The sequence below is a fragment of the Solanum pennellii genome, chromosome 2 (genome assembly GCF_001406875.1).
Source record: "Solanum pennellii chromosome 2, SPENNV200".
In the NCBI taxonomy this organism is placed as follows: Eukaryota; Viridiplantae; Streptophyta; class Magnoliopsida; order Solanales; family Solanaceae; genus Solanum; species Solanum pennellii.
In genome coordinates this window covers 44,861,254-44,885,941 of record NC_028638.1, presented here as the reverse complement: position 1 = coordinate 44,885,941, position 24,688 = coordinate 44,861,254, and the positions used below count along the sequence as shown (strand labels likewise).

The window sequence follows — 24,688 nt, the reverse complement described above, 5'->3', positions numbered from 1 at the left end:
AAATAATACTTAAAAAGCTATTTTAGCTCAAAAATTACTTTTAAAATAAGTCAATCCAGAGTTCTCTTTTCTACTTTTGATGTAAAGATAATCTTATAGGGGATTTGATAATTCACATTGAAAAATTCTAATCTTTACGTTTATAACTCGTGGTATTTTCATATTTATATGAAAAATTACAACATAAAATATCTACCTTGTATATTAAAACAAAACTTCAACTTTTAAACAGAACTTATAGTATCAGCGCTTTGACACAAAGTAGATAATACGTGGTAAGTAAGATGCCAATATATTCATTTCATATTCATGGTAGTTGGTAGACATTCTATTATTTATTTCAATATGAGACTGAACTTATGAAAGCTAAAAATTACCTCTTTTCTGCCTTTTGGACCATGAAGATCAGATTACCTTAGTTTCTTACTTTTAGGGGGAGTTGGGAATGAACCACACAACACACCTCAATCTGAGTCTTAATTTCTAGGTTCAGGTCACAAAACCCCAAAGCACGACCTTCTTCTGTTAATAATGTCGTTGCAGCCTGCTAACATATGCATATCAATATCAACTAGTGAGCAATAAATCGTTACGTTGAAATGTGCTTAGATAAGTAACATACCATGCTAGGTCTTTATACAGAGATGGGTGTCTTCTCTAGGCTTTCTTTCCCAGTGATGCCATCTTTCAGAGTCTTGAAGAATTCATCGTAATCCTTCTCTGGAGGAGGGTTTTCTGGATCCACCGTGTACGGCTCACTAAATGGAATGACACTTTTAACCTGACCAGAAGAAGTAGTGAGATGTTAGTAACTTAGTACACACTCATTCCTATATATATATATATGTCTATTTTCCTTCTACGGGAAAACCTTTGTGAGGACTTCAAACACATCGCAGGAAACTGTCGTTACTTTCACGGAAGCTATTTCAGTGTTTGTGTATCAATTTGCAGCCACAGATGCAGCATTAATTTTTCGTTACAGTGTTGACACCAACAGAAGAAGAAGATAGAATAAACTATGCAAGAATCTAATGAAATTCTCGTAGCAGTTCATTCTCTCTAAATTGGAGTTAATAGTATAACATGAAGTGATATGTACACAGTTCTGAAGATTGCTACTATTTGTCAGTGCTTCCAGACCCTTTAAAAAAAATTTCTGCCTCTTATCCAAATAGATTTAGATGCATGAGTCTGAAAAGCTGAAAATCCAAAATATCTATCTAAATTAATGGCGATCCAGACAAACATACCTTAAAAATAGAATATGCATATACCTCTTTCCATCTAGCCAATGGATCGAACATTAGAGGCAATACAAACACAAGATGCAATAAGTGTGGTTTAAAGCTACTCAGGATCAATAGAGTAGTCATACAACATGTTTCTCGTCAGACAAATATAACTTTGCAGAGTACGGGAACATCAGAAAAAAACACATATTTGTCATATTGTAAGGAAAAAGCACCACCTCAAATGTCTTGTCACATGCATAGGGGCTTTTCAGAGCTGCCACACATATTCGAGCAACTTCTTCACGGGATATCTTCCCCTGTACATACCAGATACAAATGTTCGCATGAGAAAAATAGAAAGAAATCTCAACACCGTCAACATTATGCGAAAAGTGATCTTCAGCTAGACTTTATGGAGGACATAAAAAGAATTATACAGACTCCACAAGACTTAATAAATAAGAAAACAACTCTCTAATTCTGAGCACATACCACGAAATTATACAAGGCTTTATAAATCAGAAGATAAATTTCTAATTCCTGAGAAAATACCGTGATATTGTCGCCTTGATCGAAAATGAGATCAGCTCCTGCAGGCTCCTCAGTTAAGGCACAAGGCCTGACTATTGTATACGGTATCCCAGATTCTCGAATCTCATCCTCCCCCTGGCACAAAACTTTACCAGTGTGAGAATAGGGATCTCAAATAGTAAAACACTCAAGATAGAAAGAGCTCAACGTCCTTTTTCCAGTCGATACTAATTGCAGAATGCTCATTGTAAACCGAGATGTAAGCTGTTATCAAATGGGATGTGTAGGTAGCAACACATGCCAAGAAGAAGACTTCTATCTCCTACAATTTTCAGAGAGAGATAATTGCAAAGGGCCCTATCTCCTACTTAATTATAACTATTATCTACTTTGTATATGGTCAAAAAATTTATGACAACTTCCAACAGGGTTAACACTTGACAAAACCACCAGCTTAACAGACATGCAACTTTGGTTAATTTCGGAAATGTTGCAAGCTAACCATTTATGTTCAATGGTGACAAAATCTCTCTTAATGAGTCCCTGTCGCTGCAATGGGAACATCATCGATCCATCTCAATGACCATTTATCATTTTTAAATAATAAGACATTTTACTTAAAAGATCACAATCCCATTTTACTATACTCCACTGCAAGGTCTAGATTTGGGGCTCCACCCAGACCATTATAAGCATTTCTTTTGGTGGATAAGTATCCTAACCATTAATCATTTAACAAGGCATTTATCCTCGTTGTGAAAGATGTAGGAAAACTCAAGGTACAAACCTTTAACTTGAATGTCAGGATGAAGCCCAATTCCTTGTTCAATCGCACAGCTGGAGGCTGTTTGCTTAAATCAATTCCTGGTCTTTCTGGTCTAGTTACACCAGCAGAACTCACATGTACAAACCTGCAGGACAGTAGAATTAGTACAAAACCGAAAAATCAAGGAAGAATGCTGCACCAGTTCAAGTTTATATACAAACCAAAAAAAAAGAAATAAGGAAGAAAAATTCACTGCTTCAAGTTTAAACTAACAATATAAAAGTGGGATCTAGATTCAAACCTGGGAGTTATGGGATCTTTAAGATAAGCTCGAATGCATGATACAGGAAGTTCAAAAGGACCTTCTTTGAATGTTGGATTCAGTTTACCATCAGATTCGAATTTGCTGAACATAAGCTGCAAATTTACAGGAAAAAGAAAAAGTAAAAATGCAGAAAGCTGGGAAAGAGTGTGCAAAGATGAACAAAGGTAAGCTGCTGACATAAAATACCTGTAATGATGTGATTTGACTGGGGTCAAAAGGTGGTGCATCTAGTACGGTTCGTGCACGGAATATAGGCCTCAAAGAAGAAAAGGGCAAACGGACCTGGAAATGATGCACTTAGGATAAAATTTAGATTTGAGGAAAATAAGCAAATTGCTGAAATTCACAAGAAACTAACCGATTGCCAACCCTCGACGGTATCGAAGATTGCTGTATAACCCACAGTATCCCAATCACTGCTAGTGCGAACAATAAGCTTATAACGACGGCCATCACCTTTAAGGCGCAACTCTAGGCCATCATAAGCAGAAAGGTCTTCGGGTTCAGAAAAGTTCTGCAACACAGGGACAAGAGAGTCAAAAAGTACAATTAGCTCTTGGCTAAGATGCTACTCGAGCTTCACTCATGAAAATTATATCTCACATGCAACTGCAATTTTGTGTAAAATTAACAGCCATACACCCATAGTGAACACTTACTGGTTAAGTCACTTATTAGGAAATATGATCTTATTCTTGGATAACACCATCATGCTAATTGGGGCAAAAATAGGAATGGTGTAAGGAGGGTGGAATCATCTTCCATGTAAGATAAAGAAGTAAACGATAGCAGGAGGCTGGATTCCGTCCATGTTGGATATTTCTAGCTCCTCTAATATGGGTAGTTAGGAGTGATAAAAAGTCAATGATGAATACTCCAAATCTCCAACTAAGGAGGTAAGTCAATAAATGTCTCTCAAGTCTAAATGTTAAAATTTTAGTCAAATAGTAGCTCCCTGCAGAATATAATAGCTAAAATGTCTTTTTTTGGTCAAATGGCTGAAATAACAGGATAGTAACAGACCAAACACAGAAATTAAATACAAGTACAGGTATGGTACTGGACCTTTATAGCTTACTGGTTATGAGCGGGATTCGAGTAATGATTAAAAACTCAAAAAAGAATTATAAACAAAAAGAGAGAGACAATAATTTCTTGGGCTAACGATACATAAACACATCAATCTGATATAAGTGAAAAGTTAAGCCTCAGGCATGTCAACAACTTCAAAACCAAACATGATTTAGAAAGAAAGAAAAACAAACAGAAAACCAACTTAATGATTTTTCATTTTTTTTACCTTTGTCCTAATACTGGCAAACCCCCCATTATTAGCCGTGGTAACAACACCTGAACACACACGAAACAAAAGTTAAAATTGATGCTTTAAGAATTAGAGATCACCACGAATCGACGGACTTCTAACAATGTATCACCCGGAACATTTTATCTATCAAGAAAGGTAACCTTTGAAAAGTCCTGTTGGTCCACCATTCTCCCCACCAGTTAGATCTATCTGGAATGTACTTTGACTCACTCCACCCATCACAACATCATCCAAAGCACCCCAAGGAAGTTCTTTAAATGAATTACCTGCATGGAAGTACCGAACAAAGTCAATCTATATACGAAACTAAACAACCTCATTTTCCAATTTGTTATAATGTTGGTATCTGATTTTAAGAGCCAAATTTAACACTTCAACAATGGATTCTTCATTCTGCAATAGCATACCTTCATATCCAAATAGTAGTTTTCCTGTGCGAATGCCAAGATTTTCTTTAACAGCATTTATTAAATTCTTCATTCCAACGTACTCCACCATTTCAGGTGAGTCACCTTTAATCTGTTCTGCCAGGTAAACAAGGATGCTTAGTGAACTGGTGCCTCAACACCAAAGTTGGCTTATATAATTGGAAGGGAAACAGTACAATATGACTCCAAGGATAGGCAATCAGTTGGCCACCTCGGGTTCAAAGAACTTGATTCCCTGCAGATTCGCATAAAGAGTATAAGCATAAGCAAGAAGTAATATTATGTTAAAGCTAAAAGATGAAACCAATGAACTCATACATGGACTACAAAGAAAAACAAGTGATTGTAGTTTTAGTCAAAGAAGGACCGAGAGTTGAATTTATGGCCTAGCAACAGAGTGATGTAAAGAATACACAACAGAAGTTTATCAAAAGTTACAGCTTATTTACCTGACTGTATTTTTCCCTGTCAGGGGTATCCCCTTCCTTCGGGCCAACAATGACAGAAACAGCATTAATTACGCTTGTTATCCCTTTGAAGTACTCAGGAAGCAGAGTGCTTGCTTTGGTAACATCTCCAACAACCTAAGATTTTAGTAAGAGAAAGCACAAGTTCATTTGGTTGAATATGTCAGTGTATGTATTGTAACAACTGTGCGTTAGTCCTGATATTAATTTTCTGTGTTGCAGATATATTAATGAAAAGAATAACAGAAGGAAGTTCATGAAAAGGAATATGAATTTGGCAGGAACAGTTGAATTTTCGATGAAATAATATAGGAAACGTCAACTGCCATAATAGGGCTTCTCAGCTGTAATTAGAGCCTAGAGGAGAAGAATCAACTTCTGAGTCTCAAACTATATCAGCAAAGATAAACCATGCCTGGATATCAGAGTAGAGAAAGTGAGAATAACATGAAAAAGGATACTCACCAGGTCAGCATCTTCACCAAGCATTCTTCTTGCCTTCTCTTCATTTCTGACCTAAAGTATTTAAGAATGTCACGAAGAAGGGAATTTTAGTTAAAATAGAGGGAGTGAACATTATTCTTTTCTACTCAAATAACATGTTTTTCCATTTAGTAAGCAAAATAAAGAGTTATACAAATCTTAGAAAGGAAACAACAAAGGTAGAAAAGATCAGAAGAACATACGAGTACTCGGACAGACAATTTCTTGTTGCGTAATACGTCCACCACTCTTCTCCCAACACCACCAGTGGCTCCAGTTACCAGGGTAATTCCAGAAGAATCCATCGAGTTAACTGGTTTACTAGGCGATGGACCAGTTAGTTTCTCAATCAGTGATTCAAAGAACTTTAAGAAAAAGATAAATCGGTTAGAAGTAATGAAGCGCTACAAAAGAGTCTTATGCCACTTGCCAGAAAGGGAAAAGAAAGGCCAACCTTTGCAGGGGAAGGAGGGCCATTAAAAAAATATAATGTCTTTATAAATCTGCCAAAATCCCAACCTTGTTTTCCAGCTTCTGCCAATATGGGTCCCTTAAACGTCTTCCGCCTATAAACAAAATTTTGACTTTTCTTATTAGGTCCAGATAATGGCCAGGAAAGATGAGATGGGGCACCTAAGGATTTCTGAGACGATCTTCCACCAAGAGATGAAACACCCTGCAATGTATTACCAGATACAACGTATAAATGGTAAAAGTTAGAAATTGCAAGAATGGAGGAGGAAATACAGAAAAGGAAAATGAAGCAATGCAGTCGTCCACAGATGAACCTGAAGTCCAATTTACACTTCAAATGAATTGCAAGTCTAAGCATTTTTTCAGTGGTTAAAACAATTCCATATTATACTCTATTTTTTGGAACTATGATATCATCAAATGCATCCAAAACCGGAAATACGTCACAAAGCTTCATGGTGTGTTTAGTGGCAGAGAATTTGATAAACAAAGTCCTAAAGCTATTCTCATGGTAGTAACTACTGACAGGTTGATAAATTCATGTAAATAACCAAGTATTTCGCATCAACATCAAGTAAGAAAACACACAAAACCGCCCCAGCAAAAAACCCTCAAGAAAAAATCATAGTTTTCATTCACCTCTAATACTTTCTTCCAACTAAAATTCCATGTATACCTCTGTTTCATGTAGACTAAGACTACTACATTATGGTTTTAACTATTGCTTCTCTACAAAAACTGGGTTATGGACACTTTGCACAGTTTTATGAAATAAATTATGAGTGATCGATGACTCTAAGCCACCTATACATAATCAGAATCCAACAACTACGAGTCAAAAAAAGAAAACCGCTTTTCAAATATAGTGCTATACAGGAATGTAGATAACTAACAGAATTTGGTTATATCTCCTCCAGGCAGTATGGGCAGACATACTAACTAGTAAATACATCTTTTGGTCTAGTCAGTGGAACTAGTGAACCACTCGAGCTGGTTAGATGTGTTTAGGCAGAGGGCTCGTAGCACCTTTTAACAACAAATATTGGAATATAACAGTAACTTAGTAGAAACAATTACTGAACTACCTTAAGAGTACATATGCCATTTATTATCCATTTAACCCGGAAAACAAAAAAGGATTCATCAATATGTCCTTACAAGTATTTCAATCACCAACTTAAGGCAAACTCTTGCACACAAAGCCTCACCCTCTCGAAGGATCAATTTTTTAACTGCACCTAACTAAGAAAATAATAACAATAAATAACTATGTTTTGTCTCCCTTTACACGCTAAAGTTTCCCATAACACAACTACCATTTTGCTATTAGCTATTTCACCCAGTGATCAAATGTAAAAATTGAAATGCATAATCAGATAAGTATAATACATACAAAAAGACACAAATATTTAAAAATGTAACAATTATTAAAGGACATGTTAGAAAAGTTGTACCTGAAAATTCAGAATAGTTGAAGATGATGATGATGGCTTTGTTACAGAGAAATAACAAGATTCCATCTTCCCAAAAGCCAACTTATTTTTGAGTGCAAAACTTAAAATTAAAGAATATGTGGTTCATAAAGTGACAATGGAAATTTTGTAAGAATTAATTTACACCACATACATGTTACAGAGTAGTACATGAGATTTCTGGAAGAAAATGTGGGTCAACCCATTTACTGGACAATTTGGCCCATATTTGATTTGATGCTAAACATTTGGACTTTGGACTAGTGCACATCAAAAATGGGTTACTCACTTAAAAGCCCAAAAGCAAAAACTCGCCCAAGTGCAGTTATTAGCTTGTTGATTCTGCATAGAAACTTACATGTTTTAAAATGTAATGTACAATCACTCATGGAATTTGTGAAACTATTTTATAAATAATACTCTATACACTTATTAGTATTTTTAGATTTAATCAAGAAATGAATATTTCTTGGCATTAGATACATTTTCTTTTGCTTAAAATAATAGCATTATTGAACAGGACATTGACGTAACTAGATAGTTATTGTCATGTGATCAAGAGTTCATAGAAAAACAAATTAACCAAATGAAAGTATAAAAGAATTAAAGGCAAAATGTTAAAGTAAAAAAATAATTCTCATTCGATGGCAAGTGATACCCAGTGCCAATGTGTAGGCCGACGAAGAATGTCGGAGTCGGAGTCGAGTGAGGCGAGGAAGGTAGGATTGGAGAGAGGATTTGGGTAGCAATTTGTGGGAGCAAGAGAGGAAAGTGATGATTGTTTGAACTAGTTGTCACGGCTTTAACCGAGGATTTGGGTTAATTTGAGAGAATGGGTAAAAGGGTAATGGTTATATTTAGAGGGTCGGGGCATTGGGTTTAAAATGGGAAATGGGTCATTTTTAAAGTTCGAGTTAATTTGATCAATTTGGGGATTTCGGTCAATTAAGGGATACAAATGATGAAATTGGTAACGATATGGGTAAAAATAACTTTGTTTTAACGGTAAGAATATAGTCAACTAATAAACTGAAATCGATGGATATTTTTGACCCTTTCTCTATTTTTCATGTATATTCCTCGCATATGAATAGAAAATTCAGAGGTTTTAGTCTTTTAGACAAATATATATTACTCATGAAACTCCAAGATTATTTTTTTCTAGTTTTTCCATTAAAATATTTTAGAAACAATTTCTCTAGAAATAAGTTCATCATACATAACAAAATTACTTATAATGTGTGGGATTTGGAAAGGGCCGTTAACAAAATTACTTATGATGTGTGGGATTTAGAAAGGGCCGTTTCTTAAATAGAGAAAAGAGAGAGCATTAAAATCTAAATTAGAAATGTATACATACGATGAAAATAAGGAAAACAAGTTTCTTAACTAGTACGTATTTACATTGATTGTCCACCTCAATCACTTTTGAACCTCACCTCAAGGTCCCAACCCCGACCATTGAACCCCCTCGACCTCGACCCTAAGTCTCCAACCGCACCCCAACTCCTATCATCCCGCCACAAGCCCAACCCATCTTATTTGTCTGTGCTATATATAAATGCTTTTCAAACAACACAATTTTTACTACTTTTCAAACGTTAGAAAATAAATATCGATTTATCAAAAAAATATTTTTTCGTGATATTAAAAATATACATCTGAAATGTTACTTTTAGTTATTCGACAATAACATAATAAGTCTCCTCCATTAATCTCAATCTATACTAATTAATTCATATTTAAAAGGAAGAACTATTGACTCAATTATATAGAATTATACGTATTTAACTCATGATGTATTACTTAATTAAAGTAGAGGCATGGTATGCATGTTGTTTTCTTGACTTCTACGAAATCATAAAAATTATACTTCATTTTCATAGAATACTACCTATGGATTATTATAAATCTAATTATTAGAAGTGGTGGATTTCGTCAAGGAATTAACAAAATTCTCAGGTTAAATCTCTGACGATCCTAAGATTCCTTAATTATTTAATTAGTAGTTATTTAACAACTCAATTATATTCTTTATATTATTGTGTTGTATGATGTATCTAACCTATGGAAATAAAAATAAATAAATTAAAGGATATCGTGCCTCACATGAATAGTAATTAAATGTTTAATTAGTAATATGAAGAAGAATTTATGTTATAATTATGGAAGCTAGAAAGCCCCTCTTTTCTTCTTCTTCTTTTGGAGTTTCAATCAGAACGTAATATATACATAAAAACTAAATTTTTTTAAAAAAAATCTAACAGAAAAATGGCAAGTTGGCTAGATCGATCCTATTAAAAAAATGTATATAAAACATAGCTAGTTGTGTCCTTTGTTTAAACAAACAATTAATTAAATAAGAAAAAGTATAACAAGTTACTTATTAATTACCATAATCTAAATGATAAGAATGTCATCTAACTTGAAGACTTCAAGTGATTTGAAATAAATGTAATATAATATAGTAGTACTATGAAATAACGTAAAATGTGAAGCAACATTTGGACACATTTTGAGGCAACAAGTTAGCATACTTTCTCCGAAATTTTAACTTGATATATTTAATTTGTTAAGAAAATAATATTTAATATATTAAATTTATTCCAAATTTATTTATTTAATGTATTTTTAAAAATCAATAAAACTAAATTAAAGATATATAGAAAAAAATTATCCTTCAATAATTAGTAAAAAAAAATCAAATTTAAAAATATTAGACAAGTAACTAAAAACTGTATATGAGAAGCAATATTAGATACCTCTTAAAGACAAATTAATTAATATCATGCTGCCAACTCCTAATTCCTATATATGCCAAAGCATTTTTAGTGGCTATTCACTAGCTACAATAAATTAGTGATTACAGCTAATTAAAAGATAAAATTGCCCCGGCCCATCAATTTAGGTTTTTTGTTTAATTCCTTAATTAATTAAAGGATATACTTTCTTTTAATATATCCTTGAGAGACGTGATAAGTATTTGAAAAAACATTTATACTTTAAGTAAATTATTAATTTTGTCTTTAAATTATTAATGTCTTAAAACATTTTTTTACGTAATTAACTGAACTTATGTATGCCCTCAATTTATACATGACATAGTAAATGATCTCAAACTGTTATAAGATCATGAGGCTAGCTCATAATAAAAAGTTAAGAGAAGTGTTGAAAACACCCCTAAACATGGCGAAAATTTAAAAACGTGTTTTGCTCATGTTGCTAATTTGAAAGTGTACTCCAATTCAGTTAACCAAGTAAAATTTCTTTTAAGACTGCTAATAATATAAAAATAAAACTTTAGTCAATAATCAAGTAAAATTTCTTTTAAGACTGCTAATAATATAAAAATAAAAATTTAGTCGATACAAAAATAGTTAACCATGTAACTATGTAAATGCAACAACAAAAGAGCACATGGAGTAAACACAAAAAGGTGTAGGATGGTTGAAAAGTGTAGCAATCCAATCATGCATATTCATACTCAAATTTTAAGACAGACAAAACCCATTGATAGTAAGAATAGCCGGAAAAATTAATTGTTGTGCCCATAAAGAAACACCAAATGAGTGGACAAGGGGCCAACTGTACAATTTTTGCCTAGCAATACCGACAATTCACCACATTTTAAGACAACACAAACAAAAAAAACATTTGAAAAAAATGTGTGTATGTGTTTTGCCCCTCCCCTTCCATTTTGACAATCTTGTATTTTGACAGAGTATAAGATTTCTTCTATAATTATAATCGATCATTCAGAACTTAATTCATTCATATTTATATCATGTAAGATCGATAAAATGGAAAAAGTGTTCTTTAAGAAACTTTTCGTTTACATATGATAGTCATGTTAATGAACGAGATGAGCTGAATTTAAGTATGTCAAAATGAATTTGAACATCAACTTATTCAAAAGTTATTTAAGCTGAAATAAGTTGGATCAAATAATAAAGACGAGGCCACCTATGTTGTTTTATAGTCCTATTTATTATTAATTTTACTAGGGCCATAAAATTCTTTGTTAATTTTATGTTTGTTGTGGCATGGTCGGTCCTTATTGGACAATTGGGGCACAAATTATGGAGTAATGAAGGTAGGTTTATGTGAAATTATTTTGTGGGTTGATTTGAAGCATGTTATATGTACGTAACGTTAGGTACATTATGCAGATGAACAGTAAAGCTTCAAAATTAAGTTCATATAGAAACATTTTAAAGGAAAAATAGGGAGTTGACTTAATTAATATCTAAACATAATTATGTACTATAATTTCTAAATAATAGACTATAGTTTAAGGTAACTTGGTTAATAAAGTTATTGTAATTTTCTGTTTTCAACTCTCTTTAATTGCATATGCTATTAATTATAACTAGTTTAGTTCGAGTAAGCGTTGAATGAGCCCTAAAAAGAGAATTCATGCTAAATTAACTCAAATCCATATTATACTTGTTTCCCTTATTTATATTCTTCGATTATATGTATACTGGAAAAACAATTGAATCGTGTGTGGCGTAGCTATATATAGCTTAAAGATTGTACTATTATATATAGAAAAAATTGTATGAAGTTATAGGTTAAAATCTTTTTCATACATATATATTAAATCTCGAATTTTGTTAACAGAATTTTCAACTTCACTTTTGCGTCTGACGTACTAAACATGATTTGCTTGCACACTTAGGTGATTCTAATTTCTAAACACAACTAAACCAACCTGTGTTGATTTTGCCTGCCATCTAGCTCGAAAAGACAAAAATAAATAGGTAAACTAATGAAAATTAATTAATTAAAACATTATTATACAGTGGAAACAGTACTCTTGGGAATATGACAGTTAATTAAATAAAATAAAATAACTAAGCAACGCATATGGGTTGTCACTTAAAGTGGCAGCCACTGTGACTATTTTAGAGAGTTTGTCTTTTATTATGGATAAATAATTATTATTTAAACTTTGCAAAAGATTTAGATCAAGGATTATCGTTGACTTTTTAATTTTAAATAACATAGAAATACCCTTTAAAATGCTAAGAATGTATAAAATAAATAGCTTGATCACTTGGGACCATACAAGTTAGCATGGCAAAAATATTATACTTTTCCTTATAAAACTTATTACGTGAGTGTAACTACTAGATGATTGCTTGCAAAAGATAATAACAATATATGTGATTTGTTTATTTCATTTTTCAGTCTGAAAAATTCAAATGTGTAATCCAAACTCAAGTTTAGCTAGGTAGATTTACTTAATCTAATCGCGTGCAATCTATGTATGATATATAAATAATGGTAGGTACTTATTAGAATATTTTTTAGCACTAGATCAAGGAAATTATACCTAATTGACCATTTAATGTTTAAAAAAAGACGCGTGCTTAGTATTTTTTTCTGTTGATTATTATTATTATTTTGCATATCCTATCTACTTCCTAACAGAAAATGTACTTCTGTTTTAATTTGTTTATTATCGATAATGATAAATATTACAAGAAGATTAATTCAAGCATGCTTCCAAACATCTCATGTGCTCAATCAAAAAACAAGATTAGAATGAGTCTCGTAGTAATTAATTATATATATATATATATATATATATATATATATATATATATATGAAAATCAATAATCAAGATGAGTAAGTACATACATATATTGTCACGATGCAAGCTTATGACATATATTGTCTGCTTTGGCATATCAATTTTTAGATACTGTCCGCCTTGGATTACGCCATCATTGAGCTAAAAACATGCGTACAATATGAACTTATGTTACGACTTATCACTTATGTATATCTTCACTTTCCTCTTCCATTTTGATATGAGATTCGCAAAAGATATCATGTGGCTCTTTTTCAAATTGTCTACCTAGAATTATGTCAGTCCTACTCTACGATCCAACATTATTGCCCCCACCCTTATTTTAAGGGCTCCACGTTCTCGTTGAAATTCTCCCCTACTATTGCACTACGAAAGTGTTTAACTCTGATGTCATATTTATCATGATTCAAACTCATAACACGTATTGTGCATTTTGACCTAATAACCGGCCTCATGTATTTTTCTTTTAGGTTTTGCCATAATCCAGCTCCAAATAAGTGTACCATGTACTGTGTACTAATTAACATATGATATGCTCAATGATTTCTTATATTTGGAAGGATGCTGTAAATTACAAGAGTAATTATTAACTTTGAAACTTCAAAAGCAAATAAAGTAAATGGTCCATATTTTCTAAAATAATTGTAAAGCCAGTTGTTGATTTATGTGCCTGCCGGCTTTAGAGAGGAAGTAAAATTTAAGGGTGAAATTTGTCCAAAATCTAATTAAGCTTTGAATAGTTCTCTAGCTAGTACGTACTACACTATATTTTGTTGTCTATGTGCCCCCAAATAGAAGTACTATTCTGACGCATTTATTAAGAATTCATTTGATAGGACTAATCATAAAGTTAATTTGACTAAATTATGCGTACGTATATAATATCTTCCTTTAATGAATTAATTGATGAGCATATGCCTTCTTAGAGAAGTCTTAAATACTTTGGTAGATGTTCTTAATAAATTTTAAATATGTGTTAGTGATATATTCTTCGAATTAACGATAACTTGAATTGATCTCTTTATAAATATTTTAAATGTTTATAAGATATTCGAGATGATTTTTTTAAGAAAATATACTACTACATAAATTACTATTTATGTAGGCATGAGGCAGGAATAAGATAGAGTAATCTAGCCCCATGAATCCCAAGAGGAATCGAACACGTGGTATCCCACAAAATTTCAATAAATTTCGCAAAGAAAACTAATTATGACTTATTAGTTCAACAAATAAAAGGTCTCCAAATAAGTAGTAGTAATTAAAAGCACAAAGAAAGTTGCGATAATTTTTAATATTACACTAAAAAAATGCAAATTGTAACCAGTTTATTAGATGCTAATGGCATGGCGACTACAGCAACAAAACAAAGCCCAAGTTTTTGGGTAAATAAATCCTTTTAGTTTTGTGGTGTCCTGGCGGGACTAATCTTGTTTAATTAACTTAATATTTAATTATAATGATATGATACGAAAAGTATATAATAATAAGTTAATTAACTGCACGCGTTAAGTGGACGGACTATAACTTTTGATTTTTTATTTATTTTTTTCTATATTCGTTAATCTCACTTAAAGTTGGAAAAATGGAGTTTAAGGAATTTTAGTCAGCATCAAAATCCAAGTTAAATGACTTACGATAATTTCAAAATTGACTAAACGTACTTTGCATAGGACAACATGAAAAATGTTAAAATGTTTATTCTTTGACGAATTTATTTCGGCTATATATCGTCGGGTGGACAATAAATCTTGCACATACACGTAAGGTTACACGTGTGGTGTGGACAAGAATTAAAATTTTTAACTACTTGAAAGTTGAATGAAAATCATTCGTTGAAATTCTACCAACTTTGTATTTCATTTATCATATTTCGCTTTCTCAAAAATTAATTTGCATCAACTTTAGTCATACTAAATTAATATGAAAAAAATGATAATGTATAGTATTTTTATATAATTTTTAAATATATAATAAATTTAAAATATTAGATTCATGTTAATTAATTTATCACTGTAAATTAGTTAAATTGACTCAAATAAAATAAAATGAGTCGAGTAAAAATAAAAGAGAGAGCATGTTGTTTTTTTGGGTCTCCCTCCCGATACTCAATATCTATAGTATATATAAAGCCCTAAATTCGAATTTACGCTGAAAAATTATAGGTAAAACGTTCTCTTTGTAAGGCAACTTTGATCCGTGAACGGGAGGATATTTTCAAAGCTTAGTTTTTAAGCTAGTGAAAACTTATGTACTTACCTAACAACTTTGATTTGAACTACATTACCTGGATTCAATTAGCTTTTTTTCTTGGTCAATAAGTTTTCTTAATCACAACTAATGTTTGACTACTCCCATTCTTTTTGTCCTTTAATTATTTGTCGCGAAATCATAACAAAAAATTTTAATCGATCGATATATACTGAGATAATTAATTTTGATTCACGCAAAAATACAAATATCTATTATATAATGAATTGTCATTCTGAAGGCTTTTATTACTAGCTATAAAATCTGTATTTTCAAGAATAAACTTGGAAGAAACGTGTCATAGTTTTTTGTTATGATAGGTTGTGAATTTGTCTGGTGATAATGAGGAAATTGTTGAATTTGAGTATTACTTCCAAGCAAATTAGGCAAAGGCAAGATCTTCGAAAAAGGGAAATTGGAAAAAGTGTTATGAGCCCCTTAATTTTCGAAGAAATTTCAGTATAAACCTTAAAAGTCAATATGAAGATCAAATAAAAAAACAAGATAGAAATTAAAGTGATGAGGCTTTGACTATAAAGGATTTGGAGCATGTTGTTGACATTCATACTGGAACATACCCATGTGATGGTTGAAATTTTGACAATAATAATGTACGTACAAAGCAACTATACTATAAAAATTGGGACATTATTTTGAGTGTTGATGGTAAGGTAAAAATTTTAATATAGGATAAATCGGAAAGAAAATATTTTTCTCATTTTTTTTCAATTTCAAAAAGAAAAGTGATTTGAAAGAATTTATATTGACTGTGAAGGATAAAATAATTAGTGTGGAATGTCATATATAGAACGAGTTTTTTTATTTTTGTGAGGAAAATTATTTTCTTGATTTTTTAAAAATATTTTTACCAAGAAAACGTGAAAATTTTGGACAACATTCCTTGGTACCAAAATTCAAATATACACACTAGAGTCACTGCTTGACAATATGTAAATGTCTAATAATTAAGTTTGGAGCATGAAAATAATAGCGTAGCTAGGTTGTAGTATGTAATAGTATCTATTTTGTAGCTAAATGTGTACATGAAAACAGATTAACACTTCCAAAATTAATTAATTCAATTTTCAAGTGACTTGGGCAAATACTATTTCATAATATGAACGAATAATATGAGACGAGATGAGTATCATTTTTTTCATTAAGAGAAACTGCATTTTTAGTCACATAACTTGATATATGTTGTTCCATGCCCTAATCAATTTATCTAATCAATACCTAATTCATAAATCATGGGTAATAGGTAAATTTATTTATTTTTCTATATGAAATATGACTTGATACTTTTCTACCTTTAGAATATAATTACTTTTATAACTTGGGTCATTAATATTGCGTGGGGGGTTCAACAAAAACAAAAGTTTTATCTCTTATTAATTGTTTTCTTCAATGCACTTTGCAAAAGCAAATTAAATAAATCTTTCTTTTTTGTGTTGATTATGGGCCATAACGATCAATGTGATGAAGATCACTATTTCATTTAGTGTTAGGTAATATCTAGACCCTACCCTACAATTTCACGTATATTTTGATGCATTAACGTTGCTCTTTTAAAGCAGCAAATTAAAATCCATCTATTTTAGAGGTTTTAATCTGGAAAAAAATAATAACTGAAAACATAGCACAAGATCCCAACTTGATACGTTGTAATCTTATGAAGTTAATAGAATTACACCAACCTGGACCCTAGGGTAAGATTTATTTATTATTTTCTCCATTCATTTTTATTTATCATGATTGAACCTGACATAATTCATTAAAAATAATTTGACGTGATTATTATACCACACTATTCTTATTAATTGATATTAGCCCTATTAGGCCTTGAAAAGTAAGTAATTAATGTTAGATACAAAGCATGAGGAAAAAAAAAATAACCATCCTTTTTTGATAGGTTAAAAATAACAAATAAAAATATATTTCTAAAATAAAATAAATAAGGATATTGTTTTTAAAGAAAGGAAGGTCAAGCAGTAAATAGTACTTTTTAGGATTTTAAGACCGACAAAATTAATTTCGGTGGTCACAATTTTAAAATTAAAGTGAGATTGTGGATTTTTAGTGCAGGACAATGCCTACTTGATTATATTACTAGTACTTTCGTTTAAAGTCAGAATTATGACACGTTTTAGTTTTCTTATTTGTAAAATTACATAAATTATATCTAAAAATAGAAAAATAATTCTATTCTTTTCATTTTAATTTATTTATCCCATGTTATTAAATTAAAATGTGTTACACATATATTTTAATTTTTCTGAATTTAAATCTACGATATGGAAAATTAGAATGAAAAGATTGCTAGAAAATAATAATTTTAAAATGGAGAAAAAAAAATGTGAGAGGCAAATTAGCATGAGGAGAATAAGGGAAAAGGGGATTAAAGATACGACAAATAAAAGGGCGGTAGCCTCCGGTGTAATAGCCGGTCGTTGAATTTTGACCAATTTAGTTTTCTTTGATTTTTTTAAAAATAGTAGATTATTTTTATTTTAATTGGTACGAAGTTTAACAAATAAAAAAGATTAATATTATTATTTTAAATTAAAAATATGTATTATATAGCAAAATGTTACTTTACTATTTATAAGTTATAATCTTAAATATATCAGCTAAAAAGTTAAAATTTAAAAATTATATATAAAAAAAAGATATATTCTTTCTATAATAAAATAAAAATTTAACATGTTTAAAAGAAATTAAAATCGAGAAAATATCGGAATAGTAATTTTATCATCAAACATCATTAAAAACTATATTGAAAATGGAATATATGTAGCTTAATTAATTAGCTAGTTGAGTTAACCTTATAATTCCTTCCCCTTTTTCCTAGCCAATTTGTAGAAGATAAAGTGTGTAACTATTGTGTATCGAGAGTGTATTAAGATTGAGTTAACCTATAATGAGATGATTGTGTGTAATAAATTAAACACTATATTTATAATTGACTAGATTTTGTATATTACTATTGAAAATTAGCTTGTGGATGACCTCACTCTTCACCTAATTACTTTTTTACGTGGCTCTTTTATATTCCTATTTTATTAAAGAAAAAAAAAATTTTACGACTTAATTTTCAGAATAAATTTAATTTCTACTTATATAAAAAGTCAGAACAAATTAAAATCTAAACTTTATTGCTACAATCTTTATTATATTCTATTGAATCAAGTCGCAACTACTTTTTATGAAAAAATAGATAAATGATTACCGTAAATAATTTTCAGAAATAAGCTAAATTTTTTAAACAAAAAAAAAAAGAAAAAAGAGCGCTTATTTCTAATTTTTTCTAGTACCTGTTTTAAACCATGATCTTAATAAACTCGTTGAGGAATTATCGTTGAATAACTGGTTTAGAGATCTTATGGTATTTGGGTTCCCTTTTATTCTTTTTAAATTATTTATTGTATCTCTTTTTTATATTTTTCGAAAAAATATTAATCAGGAGGAATTTTTAAAATCATTTTATATTTATTCATGTCTCATTTCAACGTGTTTGCAGTATTGCTATCAAAGATGAAATGATTTTTTTTAATTTTAAACTTCAAAAATATCAAATAATTAACATGACTAATTTTAAAAATCACAAGGAATAATTAAAAGAAGAGAAAAAATCAACGGGAACCAAAAAGGAAAAAAAATGCAACAATGAAATTCTTCTCTAATAAGAAAGCATCAAGAGCTTAGTAAATTAACATCGCTAAGTCATGACTTGATTTGTATTTTCTTTTTTATTCATTCGATATTTTGTAATTATTATTTTAGTTAATTTAAATTCACATTGAATAAGCTCAATAAAAAATAAAGGCATAATACATGGATTCTAAACTTAGCTTCAAATTTTAACTTTGACCTCAAACTTTCATAGTGCATAAGTAGGCACTTTAACTATCCCATCTTTCAATAAATAAACACGCGATTCCTACCTGGCAAAATGCATGAAATGCACGCATTCTGCGCGAGTGAGAAATAATTTTCGAGGCCCACAAAGGAAAAAAATGCTGAAATGACAATTTTAATGAATTTCTTTTATATTAATTAAAATTCATTTTAATTTTTCTTTTTAGTTTCAAAATGACATGTAAGATATTTTTTTTAAAAAAAGACATGTAAAATGTTTAGTTAGTTGGCAGCCACTAATTGGCTCACTAATACACGTGGGAGCGTTTGCATTTTACGCACTTTGGCTCCAAAAATCACGTGTTTATTTATTGAAAGATAGGATAGTTAAAGTGCCTATTTATGCACTATGAAAGCTTGAGGTCAAAATTAAAATTTGAAGCCAAATTTAGGATCTAATATATGTATTATGCCAAAAATAAAATCTAATATTAAAAAATCCTTCATTTTTAAACGATCAACACAAGTCACAATATTAAACCTATTCACAAAAATTCACGTTCTTTATTAAGGGCGGGATGAAATGTCCACCCTACCTCCTCGTTAGGAAAAAGGGTGGACTAAACGCTACATTCCGCCCCCTTGATACCAAAAGAAAATTATACACCCAAAAAGAAGTAGAAATTGCATCAATTTCGGAAAGAAAATAAAATTTTCATTTTGACTTAGCCCAACTAACTTCTTCTCCACGCACTCCCTCTTCCTCTCTTCTCCCAAACCGTCACGCGTTCTTTTTTTCAATAAATATATACACTTCCATATATATATATATATATACATATATACTTCAACCTACCCATTTCTCAATCCTCTCAAAACACACAACTTTTCACATCATCAAAACACAGAGTATTCAAAAATACACCTTTTCCTCAAAAAAAAAAAAAATATAAAATGGCTCTTTCAAGGATTTCTACATCTATTTTATTGATGTTTGTATTGATCTTAGCATCATTTTCATCATCAATGGAAGCGAGAAAGTTATTAAACTCTCACGAAGCGAAAAAAGTATCAAATTTAAAGTCTCTGTATCTAAATGCTCTGCCTAAAGGCAGAGTACCAGCTTCTACACCAAGCAAAAAAGGTCACTCTTATACAACAGATGAAAAGCTTATCGCCCGTCATCTCGCAGCTGTCGATCGGATTCTCCGGTCAGTTCCCAGCCCCGGAGTTGGCCATTAATTTTAATAACAGGCACGCGGTCAGAGCCTTGACTCTGTCCAACTCATGTAAACATTTTTTTTTTTATGTTACAGTTTTGGATTCATTTTCTTGGAGGGAATTAAATTAGGTCACGATTTGTAAACGTTAGTATAATTGGGGAAAATTGTACAGCTGGGAGAGTGATGATATAGAATTTTTTTTAAAAAAAATTATTTTATGGAGTTGTATACTACTTATACTTTTAATTTTTGTTTTTGTTGTTCTTGTTAGGGATCATTTGATTTGATGATTATTGGTTCTATTATTTCTAAATTGAATCATGATTCATGAGTCTGTATTTATTTATTTCTTTTCACTTTTTATTACTATTTGTTGAACTATTTTATTTCATTTTCTCTTTCAATAGTCTTATTAGGTGTGCTGGCAGTGACAATATTTTCAAGAAAATGGAAAATTGAAAACAAAATTAATAATGGGTCATTAACTCATTATAAAGGCTTTAATTGGGTGATTGTACATGTGTGGTTGATGTACCAATCAAAGTATACGTGGCTTTGGTGTAGAAAATTTGACTACTGCCACTGCTTTTTTATTAAGCTTTAATTTGCACATGTTACTCTTTTGATCTTATATGAAATTATTAATCCAAAGGGATTTTCAGAAAAAAATTTGTGAATATTCTTCCACAACAAAAAAGCCAAAAAAGGGGAAATAAAAACGCGTTAGGAGACTTCTTGTTCTTTTTCTTTTTTTTTCCTTGCCTTTTTCCTAATTACTTTTTATAAAGTATTTTGGTTATAATCTAAGTTTTTTGTTATATAAATTTTGCATTTTGAAGGGCCATATAGCCCATATGACCATGACATTACATAACAATTAAGATCTAGATAGATGCTTCAAGAATCTTGTTTCCAGTTTCGACGGCCCATTTTTTCCCCTCTCTTGGTGGATTTTGCTTTTTGTTTTTCGATTCTTGCTTCTTATATCACATATTTGAAAAAAAAAAAATTAAAAAAAGAGAGATACTTGAATATAGAATTTGACTATCGTGCCCCGACTTGTAGTATCTTTTCAAAATCTGATAAAAGCAAAAGACCTCCTAACATAATTCCAATGGAGGCTGACCACTCAGCTCACTCGCAGGCCGGGGCCCTGTGGTTGCGAGCTAGAGTTGCCATAGCTTATGCCTTATAGCTATAGCAATGGGAGGGCCCGAAAGAAAAGTCAGGATAATGAGGACTAATAGTCTAATTTAATAATTTTAAAATTGTAACCTCAAAAATTCAGTAATATTATTTGTTAAAGACAGTTGAATTACATCAAGGCTAGTTTTGTATAAGTATGTAGTTTCTGTTTTGAGTTAATCAAGGGTGTATATCATATGAATTTGTTTAGGAAAGCTTTTCACTTTTTCTCACTTTCTAACATGAGATATGCTTAAGATATTATATGCATTTTTTTTCTCGAAAGTTTGTTAACTAGAATTCTATCAAGTTTCTTTGTATTGCCATTGTCAATCTATTATCTATCATAATCATTACAAAAATAACTTTTAGCGACAATAAATACAGTAACATTAATAAAAAATATTAAAATCTTTACCGCCATTAGTTAACTGTCATTAAACCATGTCGTTAAAGGCTTTAAAAATATATATAAAGAGTGTTATACATATTTAATGACAATTAGCCTCTAATAATCATTTTTTATATAGTGAATGGCTCTCATGAATTTGAATTAAACAAGCTCAGTATAAATGATATTACAAATTTAACACCACTGAGCAAAGAAGAATAACAATTATAATTCATAATAACAAAGGAATTTTGTTTTTTTAAAGTAAAATTGGAAAGGAACGATGACTAGCAAAAAAGAAATATAATTGGTTGATCTTTAATTTTGAAATTTCTACAAGGTATTTTTTAATTTAAGGGCGTTGGACGGTAGAATTTTTATTTTTATTTTATTTCACAGTAGAGTGTGATAGGTGTGGAATCAAGTTTTTGAAAGGCCATGAATGAGCTGCCTAAAAGTTGGGAAAAATTGATTCCAACACTAATCTAATATTCTTCCTACTAAAGAATGGTTCAAAATATAGCTTAAATTTTATCTTAACATTGGCTTTATTTGGTCTATTCCATTAAAAAATATTTTAGTGGGATATGCACATTATTTAAATTGAACTAATTGGAAAGCATGATAAGAACTTTTAACTAATTTTAGAACGTAGAAAAAGGAACAAAAAGAAGAGAAGAAAATATTTATTCAAATTTGACCTCTAATGTTTCACTTCCTTTTTCTCCTTCGATTTTCTTGTGTTGTTAATCATTGCAAAATTAGAGACTTTGTTTGATTGGTAAATATGAAAAAATTATATACCAACTTTTTGTAAATAATTCATTAAATTTAAGTAATCTTCCATATAAAAATAATTCAGTTGATTTAATACCGTAAACTGAAAGTAGAATGACCATTCATAAATATATTTTTGAATTATTCTCAAACATTATGAATCTTGTAACTTATCTCATATTTTTTTTAAAAAAAAATCTGAAAATAGATTTGTTCTAACTTTAGGTAATGACTAGAAAATATGTTTTTAAAGAATTTTTCCTAAGGTTCCTATTAGCTTTTAATCAAATTGTAGGACCAAACAAATGTAAAGAAAAATTCAATGGGGACGAAATTGATGGATTTGTGACATGTGAGATGAACCAAAGTGTCACATGCACTTGGGCTGCAAAATGTGTAAAGTGTAAACAACAACTTTTGAGGGACTTCTTTTCTATATACTTCAACTATCATAAAGTACTAATTAATACACTTTAGTATCCATACTAGGCGATGATTCCTTTTTAGCCACTCAAATTATAATTATTGGTCAAATGTTAGAAAATAATTTTTTTTTCAATTTTTTATTGAGCGACTCTCGCCGGGAACAAATTATTTTAGGATTATTTAACAAACACATTTAGGGACATTATAATTAACATAATGCAATCTAAATATGTAAATAAGTGAAGATTTAAGTAAATAACAACGTATAGACAGTGAAATTTTATTGACAAATTCATATTAAATTATGGATTAGTCTATAAAGTCATGATATATTGATCAAGTCGAATTACTGGTTAATAAAGTGAGATTAATATTTAAGTTGAAATATATAACTTAAATAAAGTCCAAATTACATTTTGGGTCAGTGAACCTAACTCATGCTCTTCAAGCCCAAGCTTCTCTAAAATTACTTGAAGACTGAAATATCCTCAAAAACCCTATCTAACAACTATATAAAGGGGCACTCATAAGACCAAAAAAAGAAAGCATAAAAAGAAGATCACACACATAAATACATAGATAATTCTCGATCTTCAGTCTTTCACATATAAAGAAGTTTTCCCAACAAGTATTCCATTAAATCAAGACAGTAGTGAAAAGAAAAATCGGGGATTACATATATTTTCTTAAAGATTTCAAAAAAATTGTAACTTTCGCATAAATAGAAATACAAATATTATTGTTTGCTTGCTATTTTCCTTCATGTTTTGCTGTGAAACTTCAAACGTATGCACAATACTAATAGACAAAAAAGTCTTTTTATATTACGTTACTAAGGAGGAAATCTGTCAATATATGTATAATAACAACAATTAGTTCCAATCTATGTTGTACGGACTTTTCAAAAATGTCAACGGGTGCAAGTTGAATTTGCCAAAAATAGTATATTTTTAGAGAATACGAGACGAATACGGCATTAAAAGTGGAGAGTCCTCGCAACTAAGATTCCAGACCAAATGAGTCCTTCGTTTCCGAGAAACAATATGCTATAGGTACAATTTGGGTCAAAATGGAGTTGTTAGTGGTTGAGGAGTCAACTTAATTAACTAGTGCATGGATAATTAAAACATAAGTGACGTTATATAAACAACAGATTAGTCACTTAATCATGGGTTGGTGAGAATTTTTCACTTGACTGTCACATTATTAATTAGTACTCAATCTGTTAAGGAACCGAAAGAAAGATCCTTAATTGTCTATTTAGACAAGTGTTGAAATGACTAATCATCATTCACGTTGACCACAAGTAGAAGATATAAAGTACTAACCACACAAATTTATGTTTTCTAAAATCTAGTCTACTAGAGCTAAAATTAATCCACAAAAATATGACGCGATCAATTCATTTAAATTTTATATCTATTAATTGAACTCGTGTTGATTCTTAAAAAATCGTTAATATCTGATTAT

The 24,688-nt window shown here is 30.5% G+C and overlaps 2 protein-coding genes across 6 annotated transcripts; one reads left to right on the top strand and one right to left on the bottom strand.

Annotated features, from left to right (window-relative positions):
• Nucleotides 1-266: 266 nt before the first annotated feature.
• On the bottom strand, nt 267-7,647 carry LOC107011291. 5 transcript variants are annotated; one of them, XM_015210713.2, is made up of 17 exons: nt 7,491-7,647; nt 6,017-6,238; nt 5,766-5,927; nt 5,545-5,595; nt 5,062-5,196; nt 4,824-4,847; nt 4,592-4,703; nt 4,325-4,450; nt 4,158-4,207; nt 3,216-3,371; nt 3,044-3,139; nt 2,834-2,949; nt 2,554-2,677; nt 1,788-1,901; nt 1,472-1,552; nt 623-781; nt 267-547 (listed from the first exon to the last, which is right to left on the bottom strand). In XM_015210713.2, exons 1-16 carry the CDS (start codon nt 7,554-7,556, stop codon nt 635-637), a joined length of 1,782 nt encoding a protein of 593 aa, XP_015066199.1. In that variant the 5' UTR covers nt 7,557-7,647; the 3' UTR covers nt 267-547; nt 623-634. The 5 variants fall into 5 exon arrangements, with proteins under 5 accessions (XP_015066199.1, XP_015066198.1, XP_015066200.1 ...); XM_015210712.2 differs by having other exon boundaries at nt 267-544; XM_015210714.2 differs by having other exon boundaries at nt 267-544; nt 5,766-5,875; nt 6,082-6,238.
• A 12,219-nt stretch (nt 7,648-19,866) lies between these two features.
• Nucleotides 19,867-20,785, top strand: LOC107010435 (precursor of CEP14). Its single transcript, XM_015209719.2, has one exon. It carries the CDS (start codon nt 20,171-20,173, stop codon nt 20,456-20,458), a length of 288 nt encoding a protein of 95 aa, XP_015065205.1. The 5' UTR covers nt 19,867-20,170; the 3' UTR covers nt 20,459-20,785.
• Nucleotides 20,786-24,688: the final 3,903 nt, after the last annotated feature.

Bases quoted from the DNA above. Each gene is read 5' to 3' on its own strand.
- LOC107011291 (XM_015210713.2), bottom strand. From the start codon at position 7,556: ATGGAATCTTGTTATTTCTCTGTAACAAAGCCATCATCATCATCTTCA. The intron at 4,848-5,061 runs GTAAATAAGCTG...GCGAATCTGCAG, and splicing joins ACAGGGAAAAATACAGTCAG to GGAATCAAGTTCTTTGAACC. The intron at 3,372-4,157 runs GTAAAAAAAATG...CCTGTGTTGCAG, and splicing joins TTGCCAGTATTAGGACAAAG to AACTTTTCTGAACCCGAAGA.
- LOC107010435 (XM_015209719.2), top strand. From the start codon at position 20,171: ATGGCTCTTTCAAGGATTTCTACATCTATTTTATTGATGTTTGTATTG.